We start from the raw sequence: 25,980 nt of genomic DNA on the forward strand, positions 1-25,980 counted from the left end.
ACATTACTATTAAATATGTAAACTTATGTAAATAAGGATGTGAAATTTTACAAGAATTAGGACAAACAGACAAAAATAATTTCTAACTGCTTTTAAAATTTCAAGAATATTGATATAGATTTTGAGGGTTTGTATTACTATATACATAGATTCGAAAAAGTTGTCAAAAAAAACAAATATATAACAAATAAATGTTATCAAAAGCAAGTTACTTTTCTACCTAACTGGATAATTTTTTAGTGTTTTTATTTAATGTAACATGTCTATTCAGCTTGAAAACAGTGTTTACCGATGTTTTCGAAAATTTAAAATGGCGCCCGACTCTCTTGAAATGGTAAGTTTGGGGAAAAGAGTTAAGTAGACAAAATACTGCTAGAAACTCGCTCAATATATGTTACCGTGACATATATTCGGTGAGTTTTTAACAGTATTTTGTATAGTTTTTTTTATTTTTAACTTCTTTTTCTCAAACTTACCATGTCAAAGAGAGTCGGGCCGGGCGCCATTTTTAATTTTCCAATACATCGGTAAACACTGTACATTTTTCGAGCTGAATAAGCATGTTACATTAAATAAAAACACTAGAAAATTATTCAGTTAGGTAGAAAAGTAACTTATCTTGCCTTTGATAACATTTATTTGTTATATATTTGTTTTTTGACAACTTTTTCGAATATATGTATAAACAAAATTTTGATACTTATTTTGATTTTGAAAAAAAAACATTTGTGGCTGTTCGCAGTAAAACATTGTTTTAATTCGCTGTTCAAAACTAATTTAAAGAATAAAAGTGCATGCAAGCTATATATCTACAAAAGTTTATTTTGTTTTTTCAACCATGTTTTTAAATTTGACGAGAAATGTGAGAAATTGCAACAGATTCATAATGCCGAATTGGTTGGGATTGTTGTTATTATACATTCTGAAAACCGAATAGTTCTAAACTAATGTTATTCTGATAACAAAATAGCTCTAATTAAAACATATAAGAACATTTATATTCATATTTTCATGTTTTTCTTAATTCGTTCTTGAATAAAAAATTAAAGAACGCGTGTTGTTTACACTGTGCTATCGCTGATTCTACAGGCTGGAGCTGCTGCTGCTCCTTACTAACTTCATTTGACCAAATTCGAGAAATAGAAACAATTTTTTTTTCGGGTAGGTCCTTTTAAATTATCAATTACCGCAGTCTTACTCAACATAAAATAATACTTTTAATTGATAAAGATAGTAAAAAGATTGATTTACTTACTACTGGGTGTCCGAAGAATTTTTTTTTCAAAATGTTCGATACTCGTCATATTAAAGTCTTATTTTTAACACAACAAAAAAAGAAACGGTCAAAAATATTTCGGACACTTGACAGTATTAAGATTAACACCTCTTCTGATTGGTTCCCAAATTTCATGACGAAATTCTTCATACAATCACGGTACGGACCTTTAGAAAATAGGGGGGGGGGATCATTACAAAACCTTACCGAAAACGCCATTTTATGACGTTCACATTTTTATCACTTTATTTGCTTAAAACTCTTAAAATATATAATGTACATTCATATTTATTAATTCATTTGAAAGTATATTCATTTTCGAACAAAACAGTAGTAATTTGAAGTGCTTTGGTTTAAAAAATATGGCTATTTTAGTAGAACTACCTTGAAATCTGTGATTATCCAAAGCGTTTTTTCGTCCGTGTGTATTACTACTTACTGACAATGTTTTTTTTTTCATGAGTAGAGAAAGTATCACATATAAAAAAAAATAAAGCAAGACTTGAAAGATAAGTGAAAGTTTACTCGTAAACGGAGGGTCCTGTCTTGATGTCACCAATAGTGACCTGTACAAAGTCGTCATCATCAGAATCATCATCATCTTTTCTGTCACCACCGTCATCTTCTCCACTCTGGAACAAAAGTAAAACAAAAGAGTAACAATTACAGTATCTGTATTTTATTCTATTTTCTTCAGCAATATTTTAAAATACTTAGCATTTTTAAAAAAAATTTTTTTTAAACAAAACAAAAAAAACTGATTGACAAAAAAGCATATCTGCTCATGAAATGAACCATATACTACAAAATAAATAAATAAATAAAAAGGCATTGCACCACCCAAAGTTAGGATCTCTTTAGATGTGATCAAACATCTCTAAAAGAGGTTATGTCGGTTGTTGCTGTGACGCTGTTCACGTATTAAATTAAGCCAGCTTCTTCCCTGGCCTGCACTATATATAGTGGCCCATGTATCGCTGTCCTGAGCAAGGTCGCACAAGATGGGTAACCAATCACAATTTCACCATTAAAAGCAGATATCACCTATGAACCCAAGAACTCACCCAAGTTTTCCTAGATAGTTGTTGTCAAAATCTTCAGCGGTCTACCAATACATTTGTACCAACCAGATAGACAGGTAGAAGTTGAGGGAGCTCATGCAAAGGGGTTATAAGTTTGCAATATGACCTTCTATAACACTCTTGACTGGTCCCTATGTACTCAGCACAATATGATGCATGTAAAATCACTTGCGCAGTAGCCACAATCTGTAGCCTCTCTATAATGAATGCCAAAGAATGAAATCCTTCACGATTATGCAATGTATATAGACAGAATAAAGCCAATATAGAGGAGTCAAACCTTATTTTAAAAATATCCTTCAATTCTTTATGAGTAGTTGTAGTTCCTGTGGTAATCAACACCAAATAGATGTTTCCGAACATGATAGAAAATTCCAAGAGACACCTAGACCAGAAATCTGAAGTTGCTTTTGGTACTTTTTATCTGTTGAAAAATCTGTGGTATACAGAAGTGTCACAACAGGATAGAACTGAAGACTTTTCCCCTCAAATAAATTCTCACAGTATTTTTTTTAATATGTCAAGCACAACGTTCTGTCAGTCTTATGCTCAAGTCTGAAATAGCATTTTAATGAGTCCATGAGGCTTAACTTTTTGAAAAAAAAAAAAAAAAAAAAGTGGATGAATGTTTATATGCATTTACATATATCTCCAAGGTACTGTATATCTGTCACAATTGCATTTCAAATAGCATCTTTATGACTAAATAGATAGAATGTACATTCTTAATGTAACGTCCAAGAAGTTTTTGCAATATTTTGAGAATTCATCCTTACCAATTCACCAGCCTCCTTATCATCGGGGTCATCCTTTACTGGAGTACTGTCTGTGTCCTTTGGAGTAGATGCTTTCTCCTCCTCTTTTGGAGAACCTGCAGATTTGATGCTCGTCTGCGACTCTTCATTGACATCTCTTCAAATCGAAACAAAATTAAAGGCAGATTAGATGCTGTTTAACTGAATAACAAGAATATCTCCAATCGAGTCATTTTATTGTTTATCATCATATCTCTTATTTTAATTAATAATCTCACTTCAACTTTAAACCTTTCATTTTAAAATCCATCTCGTAGAATATAAGATAGGAATATACAGATCAAACACTCTTAAATATTTTAGACTAGTCTGGCCATCCAGTATTGCAAGATGCAAAACTGTAACATCTTTTTATCTTTATCCCATGTTTCCCCTCTCCTATTCCCCACCCGCCTTTTTCTCTCTCTGGATGTACATGCAGATACAACTCCCCTTTATATAGATTCTGCAAAGAATGAATCAGCATAAGAGAAGTAAATCCTTGATAAAAAACACAATTACTTCTTTTTAGTATGTAAAATAGCTGAATAAAATGATTGAAAAACCAAGCACCCTTGCACCCTTAATGAAATCAGTCAACACCTACCATTCTGTACAACAAACTATGTTGGTAAATGAACATAAGATTATTGAAATTTCTTCTAATATTGTTATCATTCTTTTTTTACAATAACTTGTGTCCACAGTGTTTCCCCACAAACTGCATTGACATAGCCTTCAAACCCAACTATTTTCAAATAATATATTTTTAATTTAGATATTATTCATCCTGGGAAAATGCTAATCAAGAATATACTGATTTTGTGGGTGCGTATTCTGTATTTTTTTAGTTTTAACTGTACACATACACAACTACCTTTTATATAATAAATAATCTCCAAAGAAATAAAGTATCCTTGTAAATTCAATTTTTACCATTATTTCGGTGTTCATCTAGTTTATTCTTAAAATGTTATATATTAATACTAATTTTAATTCAATTAAGCAAATTAGTATTAAGCAATTTGTATATATATATTACCCTATTAAAAATAAATATATTGCAATTTTTGTTGTCAATAACTTTCAGTATAAAGATAATATAAAAAGAAATTGTATAAAAAAAAAAAATTTGGAAATTTAATTCATAATTGACTCGAGAAATTAAAAAAACTTAGTTTAATATTTAATCAAAAAGCTTAAAAAATAAATTATAGGCATTTCATTTAAATTATTTGTCGATAGAAATATCTAAAAATATGTACTTACGTGGTTGATGAGGGTTCATTATTCTCTTTCGTCTCAGAATCTGATTTAAATAAATAAATAAACCTTAATTATTTATTTGCATATTAAGCATATACATTTGGCTGTATTTTGAGGATAAGAATTGTCATTGTTATTTTAGAACTGGTTTCATCATCTTTGTTATCATATTTCAACTATCTTGCCCTCCCATCTTCTTCAGGTGCATAGTGTCAAACTTTGGACCTGTGACGTTACCGAAACAAGTCTTTGCAATCTAAACAGCTAGACCATTCACATGGTCGCCACTTATCTGTCATAGTAATAGTGATTATCTCTTTTTCTCTTTCACTATAGTAGCAACTGTAGAGTTGTGTTTGTCTCTTTGTAGCAACAGTTGTCATATATGGTTGAAAGAATAACATTTTTGATTTGGGTTTTAATGATCTTTGTTTTGTTTTTTTGTTGTTTTTATTTGTAGTTTTCTTAAGGATATACAATATCATAATTTTCACCCAGTCCATTCCTCATTTGTTTTTTGTTTTTGTTTTTTTTTTTCAAATAAAGTAGGGTTACATTTGCAAACATGAAAAACTATTTTAGAATCACATCTGAATTATAATTACTTCAAAAAATTCACATATAAATGTATCCAAACAATAAAAATAAAACCCTATCTTTCAAAACCTATTTAGTAAATTTATGGTAATCTGAGAGCTAATCCTACCAGGATTGTAGAGTCAAAATTAGAAATTTGTTCAAAATCTGACTGATGATTGCGGAATATTGGAAGAATTTAAAATAAAGAGTTGAAGTCGAATATTTCAAAATTCTAGGAACTGGAACCAGAATTTTCGGAATCATTGGACCTTATAACTTCTAACTCCACAACCCTGAATCCTGCGTACAAGAACAGATACTCTTAAAATGCATCCATATAAAATGTGTGTTTACTAATGTGATTGATTTCAAACATAAACAACAACTCACAAAGCCTTGCGGGACACATTTAAAAAAAAGCGATGAGAATGTTTGTTCATACAGTTCTGAATTTTTGAGATGAGGAATGATTGTTTGTATTATTTGGACTACTGTTCTCATCATTTTCACAACACCGTCAGGTTTATCTTGTAGAATTTGAGAATCTTTGTCAAACTCAGGAATCTGCACGGAATTTTTAACCTGTGGTGCAGTGGATAGAGTACTTGGTAAAAATTCAGTTGGAAAAGTTATGCTCAATCCTCAGTGCGGGCAGCACCCAAAATACAATTGCAAATTACTTAGAACTTCTACCCAATTATGGCTGATGGAACAAGAGCATGCTACCCCCATGGATTAAATAAAGGGTTTTGTTTAAAATTCTGTGCAGAGTCCTGAGTTTGACAAAATACACCTGAAGAAGGTCAGAGATTACGTCGACCAAAACATTATGAAAATAACGCTCAAGATAAAAATAGTAACCCGAAGAATCCAAATAATACAAATGTTCATTCTTATCACATGAATAGTAAAATAGACTATTTACAAATGATTTTTCCAGCAGGAAAAGTAATTCATTTTTCTTATTTTAGTTCATATACTTCTATTTTCAGCAGATTTTGAAAAATTCAAATAACTTTATCAAAATTCACATTTTTTACTGATTTAATTTGAGAATCGTTTTTTTTAACATAATTTGTTTGATTTAAACATATTTTCATTTTATTTTTATAAAATAAAAATTTTAAATTAAACAAAAATTAGATTGATAAAACAAAACAACAAAAAAACTTTAAACATATTTTTTTTATTATTTCCTAGCCTTCAGGCTAGAATGCAAGTGTAATATTTGTTCTGTAAAGAAAGATCCTTCTCAACTGGGATGACAACATCGAATTGATGCATTTTCTTTCTATTTTAAGTCAAACAATTTTTTTAATGAAATTTATTTAATTTACAATTAAATGAATTTTTTTTAATAGATAACTTCTGTTTGAATTGATTTCTTTTGGAAAAAGTTTTGGTGGACAGGTTTTGGATTATTGTGAAAATTGAAAAATAAAATTATAAAAACTTAAAACTGGTTTTAGTAGGAAATAAAGTAGTAAATCCTTTATGCTTAAGTGCACAAAAGAACTTGATTATTATATAGCTTCACTACTACCACTCGCAAGAGGTGATGATCCATTTCAGTGATGGAAAAAGACATAGAAGACCTTACTACTGCTAAGTAAACTGGCTTCAAAATATTTAAGTGCACCACCTTCATCTGTCGTGAGTGAGAGGCTCTTTAGTACAGGTGGTAATGTGTATGAACCTATGAGGAACAAACTGTGTCCTGAGAATGGAGAAACTGTAATGTTTCTACATTACAATTTAAAAATATTCAACTTTAAATACTGATGAGACTATGAGACCAGAGTAGGCAGGCAGGAAAAATAGAAGTAGAGCAGCAGATGCAGAACTACAGCCTATAGTTATTCACTTAAAAAATTATAATTTGTACTTTGTAGTTGGTTTTGTAACGTTTTTTATCTAATTGTTTAATTAGATTCATTTAAGAATTGGAAATTGCACTTTGTATGTTGTAATTTTATTTCATAGAAGCAAAAAGCCATAATAGTGGCCAGACACTTCCCAAATGTTAAGTTAAATTAGCAGTTACTACGTTAATGTGTCAAAACTATCTGATGAGTCACTGGGCAGTGATAAAATGGTTTAAATTTAACAGAACAGAGAAAAGTAATTAATCAACCGATTAATCAGCAAATAGGCCGATTACCGGCCGATTAATCAGTACACCCCTAATGTATAGTTCCTTCAGCTATAGTCAAAATCAAAACTCATGAAAAATTCTTGGTAAAATTATTTATTACAAGAAATGGAAGGTTATAACAATTAAACCATAGTCACTCATAAGAAAAATGATATAAGCATTACACACAAAATAACACGGTATTGTATTAATATATAGATAATTGATCTTTAAGATCAATTTTGAAGTTTAAACATCCATTTTAAAAATAGAATTTCCTAATTATTCAATATATTTGAATATCAATTAATTGTAAAGCAGCCTAATATGTGCTTTTTCACAAAATATTAATCTGCTAGTGGTAATGAGCATTTCTTGGGATTCATTTAGCATTCAATAATGTATGGAAGGATGTCACTTCCTATTTTAACTGCTCAAATCTTAAAAACAAACAAATTACATTTGCAAATGTTTATTACTGCTGTTTACACGAGTTGTTTTGCTTATATTGTTTACATTGAAAAAAAATAAAAACTGTCTTTGTACGACTAAAGTAAATATATATTTTTTATCATTTTATATTTTTTTTAAAATTATTTGGATATTTTTTTTAAATTATTTGGATTATTCGGATTACTGTTCTCATATTCAGGTGTTACTCTCAAAACGTGTCGGCCAATGTAATCTCTAACCTTCATCAGGTGTATCCTGTCAAACTCAGAAATCTGTACAGAACTTCGATCGGAACACTTTATAGAATCCACAGAGGTAGTATGCTCTTTTTTTTTGTCAGCCATGACCAGGTAGAAGCCTTAAGTAATTCACAATCATATTCTTAGTAATGCTCACACTGAGGATTAAACCTTTAAAAGAGTGTTGTTTAGAACTGAATTTTACTTGAGTAATTTATCCGTTACACATATTCTTGCAGACAATTCTTGTATGAATTTTGGGAGCTTTAAACATTTTTTTTTTTTTTTTTTTTTAGATGTGCAAGAGAACAGTAATCCAAATAATTCAAATTATCAATCCCCAAAAATTCAGAAACATGCATTTTATTTTTTAAATGTGAATGTTTATTGAAAATTTTCTGGTGAATTTTAATATTTGGCAAAAATCTAACCAGCGATCCGACCTAAAACATATTTTCACTCTGAAACGATCCTCACTTATTTAAAAATATTGTTAAATCTTTAACAAACTACAATTTTCATTTTTAGTTTGAGTATTACATTAAAACCATAAGTCAAAAGCTAAAACAAGATAATAGCAAAAAACGTTGCTTCCATTCGTCCTTTCAAACTGGTTTGTATATGTAATTTGATGAAAATTCAAAACTTTTTTCCTTAAACGAATTCAGTTGATTATTATTACAAGTATATGTAATATTTAGTACGAAAGTTTCAATAATACAATTATTTGTGTATGAAAGATTTTTTTTACAAGTAAAATTGTTAAAATTTATTTTTAATGTCAGAAATTAAAGAAAATTTAGTTAGAAATTATTGATAATTATGTTGTAATGTCCAATTTCTTTAAAAAAGAAAGCTATACAGTAATTTTAGAAATGACTGAAGCTAGTTACTAAGAAAACTCATTTAAAAAATCAGAATGAACAAGAAATTTCTCTTCTTCAGGTATCCATAGATAAAAATCCATCAAAATACTCATTTTGGTGTATAAACAGATTCTTGTTTGGAAGAAAAAAAGAAAAGAAATGACTGTTTATTTTTCAAAATAAAAATGAATATTTCTTACTAGTTTAATAATTTAATCTTTAAATAAACTATTTGACTTTAAAACAACTTCTTATATACCTTATTTTAGGAAGATTTAGAAAACAAAAATTAAAACAATTGAACTCAGATGTACACATAAAGCAATGGCATATTAGGATTCCATGGTTCATTTCAGAGGTACCAAACATACATTCATTATGTTCATGGAATTTCATTAACATTTGACAGTTTCAGAAGTCTCCAGCAAAATTGAAAGGTTTTGGATACCTAATCAAAATTTATACCATTTTTGAGGGCAACACTTTTTATGCTAGTCACCAATCAAAATCAAGATTTTGCATCATGTGATTCAAACTTTAAAACTTTACAATTTAAATATTTGCCGATTTTACAATATTTTTTGGACAAAATATGTAATAAAAAGAACCTCCAAAGCTGAGAGACTCAAAGGGGACACATTCCAATTGACTGCTAACATACATGTCATTTATCAACAAACATACACAACCTGACTTTTTTGTTTTATTTGTTAATTTTATATGAAGGAAAAATTTATTTAAAACAAAAATGGAGAGAATATATATTTTTTATGTTGGGTATTTTTTTCTTGGCGGGAAGGAGGGGGGGTTCACAAACATTTTAATAAATGAACGTAGAGATCATGATTTTTTAAATGAGATTTTTTAGATACCCTCATTTGTCTTCAGTGATTGAAGGAGAAATCCTTCTAGGCCTAGGCAATATTTATACTTCAAATATCAAATCTTTAGTTTAATTTACAAAACTTAATAAACAAACAAAACACTGCAGAGATCAGTTGACAAACTTCTTCACTTTTTCTATAAGCAAAAGTAAACAAACGAAGTTGAACTCTTAAAAAAAATGTTTAATGATATAAATATAATATTAATTATTTATAAAAGAAAAAGGTTCTCATGTACTTTTGGTCTACCTGTTTCTATTCTTGTTTTTTCTTGCTCACAGCCCCATATTCATAGCAGTGGGTCTGCATCAGTAGACTTTTTTCCTTTTTTTACCAAAACGGACATAAACAATGTTTTTTTATTGATATAACTTATTGCATGGTAAAAATAATTAAATTAAAACCAAAATGATTTTTTTCTTATTTCAAAATATTTAAGTAAAAATACCATTTTTTACTCGATTACTAAATTTAAAAAATTATTCTCATTTGGTTAGCAGTTTTGTTATTTCAAATTATTTAATCAAGTAAAATTTCCATTCAAAGGTCGATAAGAAATTTCGAATTTGTTAGAATAAATTTTTAAATGCAGTATTCAAATAAAAAAAACAAACAGAATTTTTACTTGATTAAATAATTCAAAATAAGAAAAATGGATGTTTGTTTAAATTTAATTAGTTTTAGTGTGCAATAATTTATATCAGTTGAAAATAGGTTAAACTTTAAAAAAAAAAAAATAATTAAAAAATAAAGAAAAAATTGTTAATGACCGTTTTGGTAAAACAAAAAAAAAGTCCATTGATGTGGTCCCCTGCTACGAATTTAGAATAGGGGCATGTGAGTGAGAAAATGCACCCTACATTAAAAAATAAATATTTGATATTTTTTCTTAATGCTTAAAAGAAAAACAAAACGAAATTGAATAATCAGAGAATGGACTTATTTCAAAATGAAAAATTACTTGATAAACACTGTCTCTGCATTCGTTTATTGAAAAGTTTTGTTAAAAAAAAAAAAAAAAAATTGAAATCAACCCTACCCAGAAAAAAACACACCCTACATAAAAAATATATTTGCCTACTTTTCTTTAAATCTTTCCTTAATATTTAAAATTCACAAATAAAACCAACAACTCAGATTGTGTATGTTTACAAATGACATGTATGTTGGAAGTCAACCAGTGTCGATTGGAGGGTGTCCAATTTGAGTCTTTCAGCTTCTTGGGTCCTTATTCCATACTTCATCCTTTGTTTTTATTTATTTATTTTAAATTTCCTCCCTCCATAAGAGCCTGCTTTTGCCTTTTACTCCTCAAAATAGAATTGATGTTATTTTTGTTTTGTTATTCATATAAGACAACACTTGTTGCATGTGTTTTTAACTTGAAATGCACTTTAGTGGTTGTGATTAATGCAGGGAAAAGGAAAATGAAACAAAGTATTGGAATTGTTTAAGAAATCAAAATATAAATTAATCGATTTCCATGGTCTTTTAGTTAAAAGCAAAGTGTAGTTTCTGTTCTAATACTATATTTTTCTGTCCTCGATCAATGTAGGAGATATCTTTGCAAACGGAGGCAATTTTTATTTTTGTCCCAATCCTAAAAGCCCACTTTTGGGGTGCTGGATTTTCCCCACATTGTGTCTAACTTTTCCCTTTAATTAATCACAGCTACTAAACAAGTGAGAGAAATCTAACTATGCCCCCCCCTCAAAAAGATGGCTCAGGAGTGGATAATAAAAAATAATTACATCAGTTTAGAAGAACTTTTAAACTGATCGAGGACACAATCAATACTACATTGAGTGTAGCATCAAAACAGATACTTTATTTTGCTCATTAAACATAAATTAGAAAGTTCAGTTATCTCCCTTATAAAAAAAATAGTTTGTGACCCTATTTTGGACAATTCTAATAATTCCTCAACCAAAAAAAGAACAAGCTTATAATTTCAATTGTTTGACTGAGTCATCTACAAATAATTGCGCATTTGGCAAGTATCAAAAGTGAAAACCAACTGGCGACCATTATGGATAATAAAGGTCTTAATATCATAAAAACTACTTGGTAACAATTTTAAATGTAACATTTCTTCAAAACAGACCCAAATAAGACTAAAAATCAACTTTTGAAAGACAAGTGTTTAGTTGGTACACATCGAAATTTTCACATGTATCTTTAATCAAAAAAAAAAAATTAAAAAAAAAATCATCATCCACAATTACATTCTGAGATTTTGTGTTTAAAAATGGCAAGCTGTAATTAAAATCAAGAGAGATAAATCAGTTTGTCATACAAAATTGACCGCACAACTCTTCCATACTTGTTATTTTGGCAATTTGGAATTTTAACTTATTGTTATTGGAGGCAACTTAGTGTACTAACATAGTTGAAAAAAAAATCACTTTTTACAATTACACGAATATTTTGTTTATGAAAAATTACAATATCATTGCATTTTACATTTTTTGTTATTAATGTTATACAACTTTCAAATTAAAAATTATATTAAATAAAGCAGTTGAAAAAAGGTCAATGTTACCTTATGCTACAACAGAACACCGACCACTCTAATTTGTTTTTTTAGGGTTATTCGAGGTCGCTGATAACGAATCTGATAATCAAACCCATCACAAATTTACCGTTTGCATGGTATGAACCCCTGGATCCTGGGACTATTTTGCGCCATTTCACTGCCTTCAATAGTGTTTTCTTACATGATGCGTGCATGTGTGCACACGCGCATAGTGAAGTGACTTATCACATCGCAGAGGAATCTATAGCGCACATTTGAAATAAAGTTTGCAAAGAAAAAAAAATGTGGTTTATTTTTTTTTTTGTGTAGTTTTTAATGCTTTTTCATTTATCTCAAAAGAAGTTTTCACGAGTTTACAAATACATTTTTGTTTTTCATTCTTTTTTTGGGTATTCAATTATAGAACTTGAATAATAAAATATATAGATGTTAATGCAGAGAGTGATCCGCGCTATTTTTTAAAATCGTATTTCCACATTTAATTAAAGTTTTGATATGTTTTTTATTCAATTGTAAGGTTAAAGTACAGAATAGGTACAAAACATCCTCCCATGTTAAGAATGGCTTTTTAAATAATAACGTTATTATTTCAGCACGGATCACTCTCTGCATTAGTACCAATATATATTATGAACTGTTTTACAAACATCAGTTGTTGGTAATTTTTATTTATTTTTTTTTTATCAAAAATCATAAAAAAAAAAAAAAATAAAAGCTTATACAATAAAGCATATTTCCAAAATAATTGTTTTTGATTGTCACTCACATTATAAAATTTGTTTATATATAATGAAATGAGATTTTTTCATATATAAACAAAATCTTATTTCATTGTACTATTGGAAAAAAAAATAGTTAATAAATATTTTTACTATAAACGTTATAATTTTGTTAATAAAAGTTCAAATAAAGACTGAATAAAACTTCTATTTTTTTTATATTTGCATTTAAAAAGAAAAAATATACATTAAAAGTTTTGGTCATCCGTAACTAAAAATTTGACTGACGTCACTTCCGCCAAATGGCTTTGTAAACAAAGAAGTGCTTTACTTAACACATTTTTATTTAATAAATTGTTAGGTGAAAGTACCTAATAGTTACAAAACGCCCTCCCCATATTAAGAATAACTTTCTAAATGTAAATAATAACGTTATTATTTCAGCATGATAACACGTAACAAAAAAGTAACCAAAAAATCTTTCTTTTTTTTTTACAATTTTTAATAAAATAGTTACTCCCCCTAGAACAGCGAATTAAGATTCCAAATTGTTATTTTTTTCTACTGGGTCATTTTTTGCAATTTATACTGATTTCAACATGACACATAATTACGCAATAATGTTTGCACCTGAAATGCGTTGGTTTAAAAGATCACTTATCTACACGAGCGAGCGCCGTTTTTTATGGCCCTAAACAAAAGAAAAACGGTAATTCTCTTACTTGTAAAAAATAACGGATTAAATTAAAATTTTATATGATTAACCGAGAAGATATTTTTAAAAGACCGTTTGAATTCAGTTTATTTCGATAGATGGTCGCCATTTACGTGCCTCCCCACGAGGACAAACTTAAACACATGGTCGATTTATAATGTATAGAAAAATCTAGCTAAACACTAAGACTCAACCTTAGATCAAAATAAGATTATCATATATTTAATAAATCAAATAACAAAAAATACAAAGCGTATTTCAAATTTAAAAAAAAAAAAAGAAAGAAAGGAGGGAAAAACACATTTTGCTAAACAATCACAGAAAAGCCTTCTTTTAAGATACCGGTATATTTTCGTTTATCAAAATCTCATGCGTTTAGATTTCAATAAGATATATCTTTCCAGAAATATTTCTTGGAAAACGTAATTAATAAAAAAGATATTCTTGCCTCCGTAGAGCCATGCATCATCATCTTCTACGCCGTCGACCGCTGCAGGTGGAGCGGCAGATGTTGAAGTAGCCGCCATCTTTAAAATGATACTTCCTTTCTCGTCTAACATTTCCGGAAATCTCGTGGACGAGATTTAATTTTTTATCTTTTTTTTTTTTTATTATCAATTAATTTTACTATAAATTACTATTAATTTTATTTATTAAAATAAATTATATTTTCACAAATATTAAAATAAATTATATTTTCAAAAATAGAAATGATATATATAAAATAAATTTTCAAACGGCTTTATAATAATTTCTTTTAAAGTCATACAACTTTATTATTTTTCTTATTTTTTTTAATTCAAGAAATTATTTTCAAGAATAACAATTTTTTTTTAAATTGAGGAGCTATATTTAAAAAGGAATAATGTATATAAAAAATGCTCGTTAAAACTTATATTCATTTCTTGATTCTAACAAACATGTTTTAAGTGATTTTGTTTCCAGTTCATTCCTATTTCAGTCACGTAAATTAGAGTGAAATGGGTTTGATTATTATTACTAAATACCTTATTGTTATTCAAACAACATTTAGTAAAATTATAACATTAAAAACAGTAATTTCTAGCAGGTTTCATTGTACACGTAAGCTACCAAAAATGGAAACTAGGCCGGAAAAAATAGTCACTATCTTTATAAATAATGTGAAACAAAAGCTAGCTAAGGAACAACTATAAGTCAAATTCATATCCCTGTGAGCATTGGATGGCGTCACAAAAGGACGCCGTCATTTATTAAAACAAAACATCGGCCAAATCCTTTGTGACGTCACAAAGTATGACGTTATTCACTATAACAGGAAGACCCTTTATGACACTAAATAATGAAGTAACAAACATATGACGTCACCCATTTAAACAGAGAACAGACGATCTTGGACGACGATAGGTATTGCCAAGTGTAATGAAAAACTCGAAGTCAGATTAAGCTTGGGAAGATTTATTTAACTGAGAACATTGCAGAGACTTTATACGGGCTCACAATGATTTAAAAGGAATGGGGGGAATACTTAAGGGAAGTAATTCACTTCTAGAGAGCATAAATAAAGAAGGTTCTCCTTTTCAGCATATTCTCCGTCCCTCAGGAAAATTCGAGGTCGTACGATTGTCAAGAAAAAAGGATTAAACATAATCTCAGGAGCAGGTTTCTGCTTAAACTTAAACAAAAAAGTTCAAAGCTGGTAGTTTTCAATTAAATACGGGAGAACTTTAACGAATTCTAGTAGAGCGTCAAAGATTCAGCATCAGTATCCCCTGAAGAGTTACTTTGGTGATCATCAGAGAGGGAAGAGTGAGGAAATGTAGAAATTGAGTTATCAGCGATGGAGTTCTTGCGAGCACTTGGCAGAGGAGCAGAAGAGTTAGACTGTAGAATGTATTCTGTAGCTGTCAGTTCTCCGGCTCTGGATCAATTTCTGCCTCCAAACTGCTCGATCTATCACCCAATGGAGATATGTGGTGTAAGGATACAGTTATCGCTTGTCCATTATTGAAGCATACATATGCGTAGTTAGAATTACTATGTCAACAGCCTCCGCTAGGGGTTCATATTTGATGGGGGGGGGGCCACTTTGAAGTAGGGATCTACTTTTTTGTGCCACTTTGAAGTAGTGGCCTATTATTGGGGACATAATTTGCGGGGTCATTATGAAGGGAGATGAGTAGAAAGATGTTTGTTCACATGACACTTGAACTTCTGCATATCAGTACAGTTTGGAAAGCAGAATCCCGGAAGGGAGTTCCAAAGACTTGCAGTTCTGGGGAAGAAACTATTGGAATAAAAGGCTTTCTTACACCTAGGGATCTTTATTGTAAAGGGGTGAGACTTAGTTACTTGTCGGGTTTGTCAGGGGTAGTCACGTCGAGGAGGTACAAGTGCTTGCAATTCGTCAGAGCATTCACCATTAAAGTATTTGTAGAACAGGCAGAAGGATGCAATATTTCGTCAATGGGACAGAGGCTGAAGCCTAGATGACAGTTCAGGACCTATCAGGTTCGCGACTCTCTTTTGAACTCTGTCCAGGAATGAGAGACAAGCAGCAGATGCACCAGCCCAAATGTGACAACAGTACTCCATACATGGACGAATGGTGGCCTTATAGAGTACTTTCAGGCGTAAGTAATTTTCTAGCATGGTAGAAAGAGCCCAACTTCTTTGCAGCAGCCTTGGCAATGCTCTCAATGTATCTATTCTAGTTCATGTTCCCTGTAAACGTTTAGCTGAGGAGTTTAAAAGAAGTACTTTCAGGCAATGTGTTCTTGGCCATTGCTATTGGTGGTAGAGAAGGTTTCTTGTAGTTATTGAAGGAAATAAGCTTAGTCTTGGCAGCGTTGAATGTGACCATCCATTTTTGTCCCCATTCCACTACAGATTGGAGGTCATCCTCTAGTGTTTCTGCCATTTCCTTAGATGTGTTCATTTGTTTTCCCCTCATGCCTGTTATAGAGAGTGATATCATTGGCAAATATACCCATCTCCAAAACAATTTTATCAGGGAGGTCATTTATGAATATCAGGAATAATAAAGGTCCAAGGATAGACCCCTGAGGTACTCCCGCATTTCTCTTACTTAAGAAAGATTTAATTACATTATGTATTCTTCCAGTGATACCATATGATCTAATTTTCCTTAGAAGACCATTGTGCCATACCCTGTCAAAAGCCTTAGATATATCAAGGGCTACCGCTCTACCCTCCTCTGTTTTGTCCAGTGAACGGTACATACGTTCAGAGACTACAGTTAAGATATCTGCTGTTGAATGGGCTTGCCTGAAACCATATTGTTTGTTGGTCAGGAGTTTAGCAGCTGTAAGGTGTTGGACTAGGGCTTGATTAACTAAGGACTCAAATATTTTGGCAAAAAGTGGGAGGAGGCTAATGGGGCGATAATTTAGTGGGTCAGTTCTTTCACCAGAATTCTTGAAGACTGGTGCCGCAGAAGCGGTTTTCCGTGTACATTTAGTGTTTGTGAGACACCTAGGAACAGAATCTCCTGTGGTTGATTTCCTTTGGAAATTGAAGAAAAGTTTATGGGGGTTGCAATTAATGGAGGCAGAAAGCAATGAACGAATGTTGTGGAGGTCTACATCTAGTATTCTCTCCCAATTAGTTATAGGAAGATTTCTTGACTGTAGAACCAAACTCACAGTTTTCCAGATGATTCTATGATATCTCTCCACTTGACCATTACCTTGAGGATTGGAAGCAGTTGTTCAACTGGTAGCAATACCTCGAGGAAGCAGGAATTCCTTTAGTTCGTCCAATATGAAAGCCACCACACAATTTGAGAAGGATTTCCAAATATAGAGTATAAACTAATCAGAAGTTTCTGGACAGCTGCAGCTGCAACATTGGCACAAGGGAAAGCAAAAGGAAAATGAGAGTATTTGTCAATCATTGTCAGTATTTAGCTGTTGCAAGAATTTGAAGGTAATGGTCCCTTGAAATCCACACTTATTCTCTCAAATGGTTGACTTGCTTTTATGGCATCTTAAGGAACCTACGTTTTACTTCAGAACAGACCCTGCAGATTTTTATAACTGTTCTCACATCTTCCACAGAATATGGCAGATTCTTGCTCCTAACAAAATGTAGCATTCTGGTTACCCCTGGGTGGCATAAGTCTGAGTGCAAGGAGTGTAACCTGTCAGCAGAGGTAGTAGAGGAACAAATTCAAGACAAGGCATCTGCAGTAGCATTTTGTTTCCCAGGATGATAAGCAATGTCGTAGCTAAAACGAACAAGTTCTAGTTTCCATCTCATGATCTTCTCATTTTTAATTTTTCTCTTGCTTTTGAGGTCAAACATAAAAAGACTGATTTTTGGTCAGCGATCAGCTTAAAATTTTTCCCAAGTAGTAAATGTAGCTGTTTTCAGATCGCTTCTTCAACTTTATAGGCCTCCCTTTCAACTGCAGAGTGCTTTTGCTCAACAAAGATTAAAGTTCTTGAAACGAAGGCCACAGGCCCAGAGTTCTGAATCAAAGATGCAGTGATGGCATGTTCTGAAGCATCCGTTTTGACCTCAAATGGAAGGAAAGAGTTTATGGCTACAAGGGACGATTCAGCAATTTCTTACTTCAAGTATCTAAAGGTGTCTGTTTGTTCCTTATTGAGAGGAATATTGGTAATTTTGGTAAGAGGATGTAATTTTTTGGAGAAGTTTGATATCTACCTGGAATAGTGGGAGAACATTCCCATAACTTGCTGAAGGGTCTTGAGGAACAAGCATGTCCATCCATCCATTGAGCCTGTTGGAGTAAGGTTTTACTGAGTCTTTGTTTATTGTATATCCAAGCAAGTCCACAGAGGTAAGAGAGAGTACAGTGTCAGTCCATATTTAGTCACAGCACTCATGAACCTTTTCAAGTTAGCCTGATTTTCTCCACATACTGTAACATTATCACTGTAGGTGAAGGTTCCTTGAAGATCTTCTCACTTGCTACTCCATTGATTACTCCAAACAGAATTCGACAGAACTGATACAGATATCCAGAAGCTTTGAAGGCTGTATATTTTCGTTCTTCTAACTTGATGGCAACTTGATGATAAGCACTGATTAGGTAAAGAGTGCTGAAATCATACTTCTTTTTCTGTAACTCAGACATTCAACGATTAGAGAACGATTAGAGAATGCTCAAGGGAAGTAATTCACTTCCAGAGAGCATAAATAAATTAAGAAGAGTGCTCTTTTTTCAGCACACCAAAACCACATCAATAATTGATATAAATTGTTTATAAAAGTTGTTATAGCAAAGGAAGAACATGAAAGGTAAATATATGGATATACATATAAAAATGGAAATAAATGAAACTTTGAGAGAATTATTAAATCATAAACAGATTTTTGTAAATTAAAAATGAAGACAAGCGAAATTTTATAACAAAATATTTTATACAAAAGATAAGAATATAAAAGTTATTTTAAATCATGAAAATGTTCATTTATGAAAACTTGTGTTTGGTGAAGTATTGAAATTATTACAGAGTCACTAACTGGGTGCCCTGTGATTGAATAAAAAGCAAACAAGCATAAGCTACCTTTTTAAAATCTTTACCTAACTCCACATGAGTTTTTTTTTTTTTTTTCAAAGCCCCCTTTCTCTTTTGATTGTTGTTGTGGTATAATGAAGAGACTCTCTTTTCGGGGAGCTGGGGGTTTCTTGTAGCAGACTTGTCACTTACTTGTTGAGAAGTGTGCAGTGACAAGCTGGCACAGATATTCATACAAAATGTGGGGCCTGCCAATTCAACAGATTGACAGGCCACGTGTGTGATCTTAGATTGCTTATGTAATCAGATGCACAGTGAAAAGTCAAACCTGGTTGCTGTCCTAAGAACTGAAAACTAAAATAATATTTCAGTCGCTTTGTTATGCATATCTCTACCTCTTTATCTCTCTCTATGCCTTTCTCTTGTTTCTCTCTTTTCTTATCATTCTCTTTCTCTCTCTTACAAAGAGAAGAATTAACTGTTTTACTCAGTTGAAGTTGCAACTCTGAATAGGGCAAGCTGCATGCCAGCGATGTATATAGCATTTTTGCACTGGCTGACGACAGATGGTCAAGAATAGGTTTTGAAGTTGAAAATGCTCTTTTCAATTGCTAAAAATAAAATTCTTTTATTTAAAAGAAAAAAAGATGTCTAGACACTTATTTTGTACAAACGTTCAATTCTGACAAAGCGGTCCCTGCTATCAAAAACAATGATAAAATCCTACCCATAATAACGTCAAGAAGAGAAGCACTAGCAGATGTAGCCGACGTCAAATGAACCGTAATCAACACTATTGAACCATTGAGGTAATGAACGTTTGTATCGTATCAACCCCTAAGTTTAAACTGGATGTGCCTATTGTTTGATTTTGTCTAACACCTAGGGAGCTGGTTGCCATTTCCAGGAGGTAATCACAGTTTCAAGAAACGTTTCCACGACAACTTTCCTCAGCAAATAATCATGCTTACATTTTGCTCTCCATCATCTAGACATGTGTAAGGATTAAAATCAGCGACTGGAGCACAGAAGACAAGGCACTATTTCTTCAACTTAGGCAAAATGATGCAGGAAATATAAAATTGTTAAAAGGACACATCTTTCAGATAAGCTCCCGCAAAAGCTGTCTGCTTACAAGATACTTTCCTTTCGTCTCCTTTAATATAAATACAAACTTTTTTTTTAATAATATTTTTGGTGCTTCTATATTGAACAAACGAATCATCATATTTAATTTCATAAAGAACAAATAATACCTGTGTAATTGTCATGGTGCAAATAGTAACACATCCAAAAATTATGAAAATAATAAGGTAAAAAATTAATTGTTAATAAAAAAAAGAGACCAGTAAACAGGGGCGATAATTAAGTTCTATTGTTTGCATCACATGACTAACATAATTCAAAATGTCGGACAAATTTTATCCCCTATATAAACTTAACAGAAAACTGTTTTTCATTAGTAATTATTTATTTGCCTTATCGTTTTTCGTAATTTTTGGATATGTTACTATTTGCAGTATAATAATTACATAGGTACCATTTGTTTTACTTGAAATTCAATATTTCAATTTTTGAATTTCGTTCATTGAATATAGAAGCATCAGATTTTCTTTTGTGTTTGTGTTTCTTTCTTCGTGCTGGTGTCACAATATCTTTGTTACCAAATAGAATCGGGAAAATCCCAATAGAATAAGGTTGAATAAATAGTAAGCAGTCACAAGTCAAAAAGTTCACAGTGTGAATAATATGCTCTTGTAAGTAATATACGAATGTTAGTATTTGGCAGCGTGGCATTGTGTATGTGTGCACATTGGTTTATCTTATTTTTGTTAGTGTGTGTAAAGCTTTAAGCAGCAATTTGTTTCTGTTCCCGTTACTCTCGCTAGTGTGTAAGAATGTATGTGCAAGATGAAGCAGTTTAGTATGTGAGTCATTGAGTCTGTTTCAGTCTGTCTTTCTTCCTTCACAGGTACGGGTGGGAATGGGGGGGGGGGCAATTTATGGCTATCTGGTGAAATCTGGGGTTTGCTGTTTATTTCCTCGTTTTTAAAATAGTTTCTAAGTTTGTATTCGCTTATCATTTTGACCTGGACTTGAGGATGGATTTTCATTGGTTGAAAATATGTTAACATGTTTTTGTGAAAACTTACTTTTGTGAAGTGACAAGGAGAGTGAATTGAAATGAAGTGAAGAAAGAAAAAGGATAACTTAATTCAAATCATCTGCTCTTTTCGCGTTTGTTTGAATCATTTTACCACATGCCTGATAGACAAGATATCAAGATTTGTGAAAGCCATGCAGGGATGGTGAATGGAGCATGCCCAGTAATTTTCAAGGCCCAGCCAGAAAGAGAATAACATCTAAATTTTCAATGTAGGAAGAATGAAATTTCTGACTAACGGAGAGGAGAGCACATACATACAAACATTGATAAGAATAATTCATGGGAAATAACTCAGATATAATTTATAATTTGCCATTGCATCTGAGTGTATGAAAATGGTTGAGGAAATTTCAATAAAAAATTATACTAAATTTATTTAGTGTAACAGGGTTGCCTAATGATGAGATTTTAGTTAATAATGAATTCAACGAAAGGAAGTCTTATTTTAACATTTAATAAACAACTTTATTTGTCATTTTCGTTAGTAGCATGTACAAGAGAGAAGCAGGTTAGTAGGTGGAAGTGTTCTTATGTGTAAGGATAGTATGAATATTATGCTGGCTTGTTGAAGGAGAGAATAGTTCAGTTTACATGTGTTTGTAGCCAGTAATCATTGGGACAAAGGAGGATGGTGAAAGAAGAAAGAAAGAGCAAAGTCTTCAGCATGTGCCTACGTGTTGTAATGGGCACTAGGAGTGGATAGCAATGTATTGACGAGGCCAGTTCTGTAGCATGATAAAGAAAGTTTATGGAAGTACCGCACATGGAAATAAATGGGTGTTTGAAGGTTGGTTTGTTGTACTCACATTAGCCTGGGGCCAAAGGCTTAGGCAAATGTCTGCTGTCAGCAAAAGCCAGGGAAGAAGAGTTGTCGATTTTGCCTTTTATGTATTCGATCACGTGATTGAGAGCTGGCTTGTGATTGAATAAGCCAAGAAGATGGTTGATTTAAATCTTGAGCCGTGAGATTTCACCGCTGCCCGTTATTATAGCAAGTTTTTACTGCTACAAGCTACCTCTCATATGAGCTGTTCCTTGAAAACAATTGTTCATGCTTGACTTATGATTTTTTTATAAAGCTGTCGCCACTTATCAAGGCCTGAAGGCCACTCGAGGATAAGGGTTAATGAATGTAAGGTGGTAGTATAGTAATCGTTAATGGTGTATATTAGGTAGAATTTGGATTATTTAAGAGGACAGTTCAACAAGAACTTGTTTACATTGCACTTGAAGGCTACCATATTGTAATCCTCTGGAAGATTGTTCCACAAGCAGGTAGTTTTAAGAAAGAAGCTTTTTACATGGAATCTTAGTTTAGATTTAGGCACAGATAGAGAGTGGTAAAAATTGTTGATAGTGGTATCTTTATAAAGCCACAATTTGCCCATGCAAATCTGGGCTGGAACATCTACAACTAGTCTCTTACTCTTAGACAGAGCCCAAAAAGAGTCACAAATCTAATAAGTCCCACAATATCAGCCAAGCTCCAACCTTTGTCTCATCACGGCAATCCCTGTGTCTGTTTTACCAGTACTTTAATGGAATGTGCTCTGATGACCTCTTTATGATCCCCAACATACATACTCCCAACTAACCCAAGCATCAAAATATCACCCCTTTACTGCTGAGGTTGCTAGATGCTGGAAAGCCTTCTATTCTATTTCCTTGAACTACTAGATTTTGGAATTTCTTTTCTCTTTCTTGCTTCTATGATTGTACTAACCTGCCGAAGTTTAAATGTAATAATGTAATGTGAAAACACATCTTGCTGCTCAATTTCAAACAGGCCCATGTAAGACACGATCTCAAATAGTCGCCCTTTATGTCTTGTTTGGGGTGAACATGAGTAAAAAAACAAAACAACAACAAAAAAAGAAATACATTGCTTGATTTTTGTTTTGTTTAATTTTTATTTAAAAATTTTTTTTTTTTCTTTTTAGATAAAATACACCATAAATGCTCAAACAGTGACCTTAGTAACTCGATAGAGTTTTGGTTTTCTGCTGATGTCACAGTGGTTGGTGTTAAGCAAATAAATAAGATATTTTAATGAGAACGGTTACAAGCTACTTTTGTATGATTCTTGGCTATCTCCAAAGATGCTACTGTTGTCTAAGATTGTCTCTACAAAAGTCTATGTCAAAAATTTTTGTTGAAATCTCAGATCAAAAAATTGTTGTTTTTATTTACTAAATAAAAAAGTTTGACATTATTTGTTTTGTTGTTGTTCTGATTTACTTGCCTGCCCACGAAGACAAAGTTAGACACAAGGTCAGTTTTTTAATGTGGGAAAAATCCATCTTCCCAAAAAGGGAGAACTTTAGACTGGAACAAAGATAAAAATTGCCCCAGTCTAGAAGTATTTCTCCTTCACTGATTGAAGACAAAAAAGATGAAGTGTGGTATCAGAAGAGGTGCTACCCATTGTGGTGCTTATATGGAATATTATTATTACAACATTTCAGCAGAGAAAGTTATTTCTATCTGAAATTATTTCATTTTTGATTTCCTAATTATTTACTATTAAAAAAAAAAGGATACTAATGATTGTATTTATGATATTTTCAAATTCATGTCATTTTAAAATTCAAGATGGATGCTCAAATTAAAAAAAGAAGGGGGGATACTTCTCTTTCTCCCATAAATAATTCTCTTCTTGCCCACTCCTCCTATTCTAAACAAAAAACCCTGTTTGATTGGCCAAGGCTTTTCTCCTTGAACAATCAGTGGACACCCTATTTGTTATGCTGAATGTGACAAACCCCTGTTCTTCCTCTTTTCGATTGGGACACTAAGCTGTCAACAAGTAAGAACCTTTTTCTCCTTTACTGAATGCAACTACCTATTTGAACATTCTAAGAGCCGTCTATTTTTGGACGTAAAAGAACTTTCTGTAATTATAGTTGGACTTCAAAAGCCGCAAACAATCAGTTTTGCAAGGACCTTCTTTGTTATTGTTCTATTTAAATCAATACAAATATTATCTTAATATCAGCCTTGTGTGTGTAATCTATGTATACCACTTTTTTTCAGCATTAACTGCAACTTCAGTAAGCAAGAACTGAATCGCTTCCTGTTAAATCTGTAACGTGCATCCAGGAGATAAGCGCCCGCGTGTTTGCGTGTTGTGTGGGTACGTGGGAGAGACGGATAAGGGGAAAAAAACTTACCTCGAGACCAGCTCAGCGTTACCGACCAAAAATAGAAAAGAAAGACCAAGATGGCAGCCGCTGTCTTTTGTAAAGTATGATGTCTCGCAAAGTCACACGAATTCTCGGAATATGCAAATTTAGCCGGCCTAAAACAACGATAAAAGCGGGTGAGGGGGAAGATGTGGGGGAGTGACGATTGAGTTGGCTGGGGAATCGTGTGGCTGTTGCTTCTTGTGCCGTGTTGAGGATATCTTACCTTGTTCAAGAGAGAGTCGGGCGCCATCTTGAATTTTTCCTTACATTTTTTCGTTACAAAATAATTTTAAACTATCTAGGGAAATCTTAAATAAAAAAATATTTGCTTATTCTCTAAAATTTGAAATGTTGTCTTTACACAATAACAACCCTGTATAGCATAAAATGTTTTGTTTGTTCTAATACAAAAGTCTAATTTTTTTTTGGGGGGGGGGCTTTTAAACAATTTAACTACTTTTACAAACAAGCAACGCCTTAAATTAGAGCAGTATTAGAATTGTCTCAGTCTAGAAGGATTACTCATTCAGTGATGTACTGGTTTGGTTGCCCTCTCCTCTATCTCCATAGTTGCAAATATGGTTCATTAGCTGAGATATCAAGGAAGTTGCAGTCTATAATTTAAGGTCTCGGAATTATTCACAGGTCTGAAAAATTGTAATCAAAACTTTCTCACTCAATTACATAAATTATATTTAATTAAAAATATTAATAAGAGTCAATGTTCGTTTATTTTCATTGTGGAAAGAAAGTTCAGTGAAAATGTTAGGAAGTACCGATGGAAAGCGCTAGAGAATCTGACTTGGCACCATACTATTTAACCTACCAGACAAAACAAGAAAGACCGTTCAGCAAATAGAAAACATTGCCAGCAAAATTGGAAAAAAACAAACTCAGTTGTGTTTAATCAGACATGCATAAATAATGACTTGCTGCCAAAGTATACAAATATATATATATATATATATATATATATATATATATATTTCTTTCATTTTCTTCACCGAAACATAACTTTCATACCTAATTTAATTTAAATGTTGGTATGATTCTTGGCTCTCTCCAAAGATGCTACCGTTGTCTAAGATTGTCTCTACAAAAGTCTATGTCAAAAATTTTTGTGGAAATCTCAGATCAAAAAATTGTTGTTTTTATTTACTAAATAAAAAAGTTTGACATTGTTTGTTTTGTTGTTGTTCTGATTTACTTGCCTGCCCACGAAGACAAAGTTAGACACAAGATCAGTTTTTTAATGTGGGAAAAATCCATCTTCCCAAAAAGGGAGAACTTTAGACTGGAACAAAGATAAAAATTGCCCCAGTCTAGAAGTATTTCTCCTTCACTGATTGAAGACAAAAAAGATGAAGTGTGGTATCAGAAGAGGTGCTACCCATTGTGGTGCTTATATGGAATATTATTATTACAACATTTCAGCAGAGAAAGTTATTTCTATCTGAAATTATTTCATTTTTGATTTCCTAATTATTTACTATTAAAAAAAAAAGGATACTAATGATTGTATTTATGATATTTTCAAATTCATGTCATTTTAAAATTCAAGATGGATGCTCAAATTAAAAAAAGAAGGGGGGATAC

General features: G+C 31.8%; 1 protein-coding gene across 4 annotated transcripts in view; it reads right to left on the bottom strand.

Annotated features, from left to right (window-relative positions):
- The window catches only part of LOC145258332 (uncharacterized), a 48,203-nt gene extending 34,066 nt beyond the window's left edge, over positions 1 to 14,137 (bottom strand). For 2 of the 4 annotated variants that reach the window (XM_080116512.1, XM_080116523.1), the window contains exons 1-4: positions 13,992 to 14,136; positions 4,422 to 4,461; positions 3,135 to 3,270; positions 1,802 to 1,908 (exon numbers count right to left, since the gene is read on the bottom strand). In XM_080116512.1, coding sequence (XP_079972638.1) covers positions 1,802 to 1,908; positions 3,135 to 3,270; positions 4,422 to 4,461; positions 13,992 to 14,103 — 395 coding nt within the window. In that variant the 5' untranslated portion in view covers positions 14,104 to 14,136. Of the gene's footprint in view, positions 1 to 1,801; positions 1,909 to 3,134; positions 3,271 to 4,421; positions 4,462 to 13,991 lie in introns of all 4 variants that reach the window. The other 2 variants (XM_080116531.1, XM_080116501.1) reach the window with 2 other exon arrangements.
- Positions 14,138 to 25,980: the final 11,843 nt, after the last annotated feature.

This window comes from Euprymna scolopes, chromosome 3 (genome assembly GCF_053919585.1).
Source record: "Euprymna scolopes isolate OS-2025 chromosome 3, ASM5391958v1, whole genome shotgun sequence".
In the NCBI taxonomy this organism is placed as follows: Eukaryota; Metazoa; Mollusca; class Cephalopoda; order Sepiida; family Sepiolidae; genus Euprymna; species Euprymna scolopes.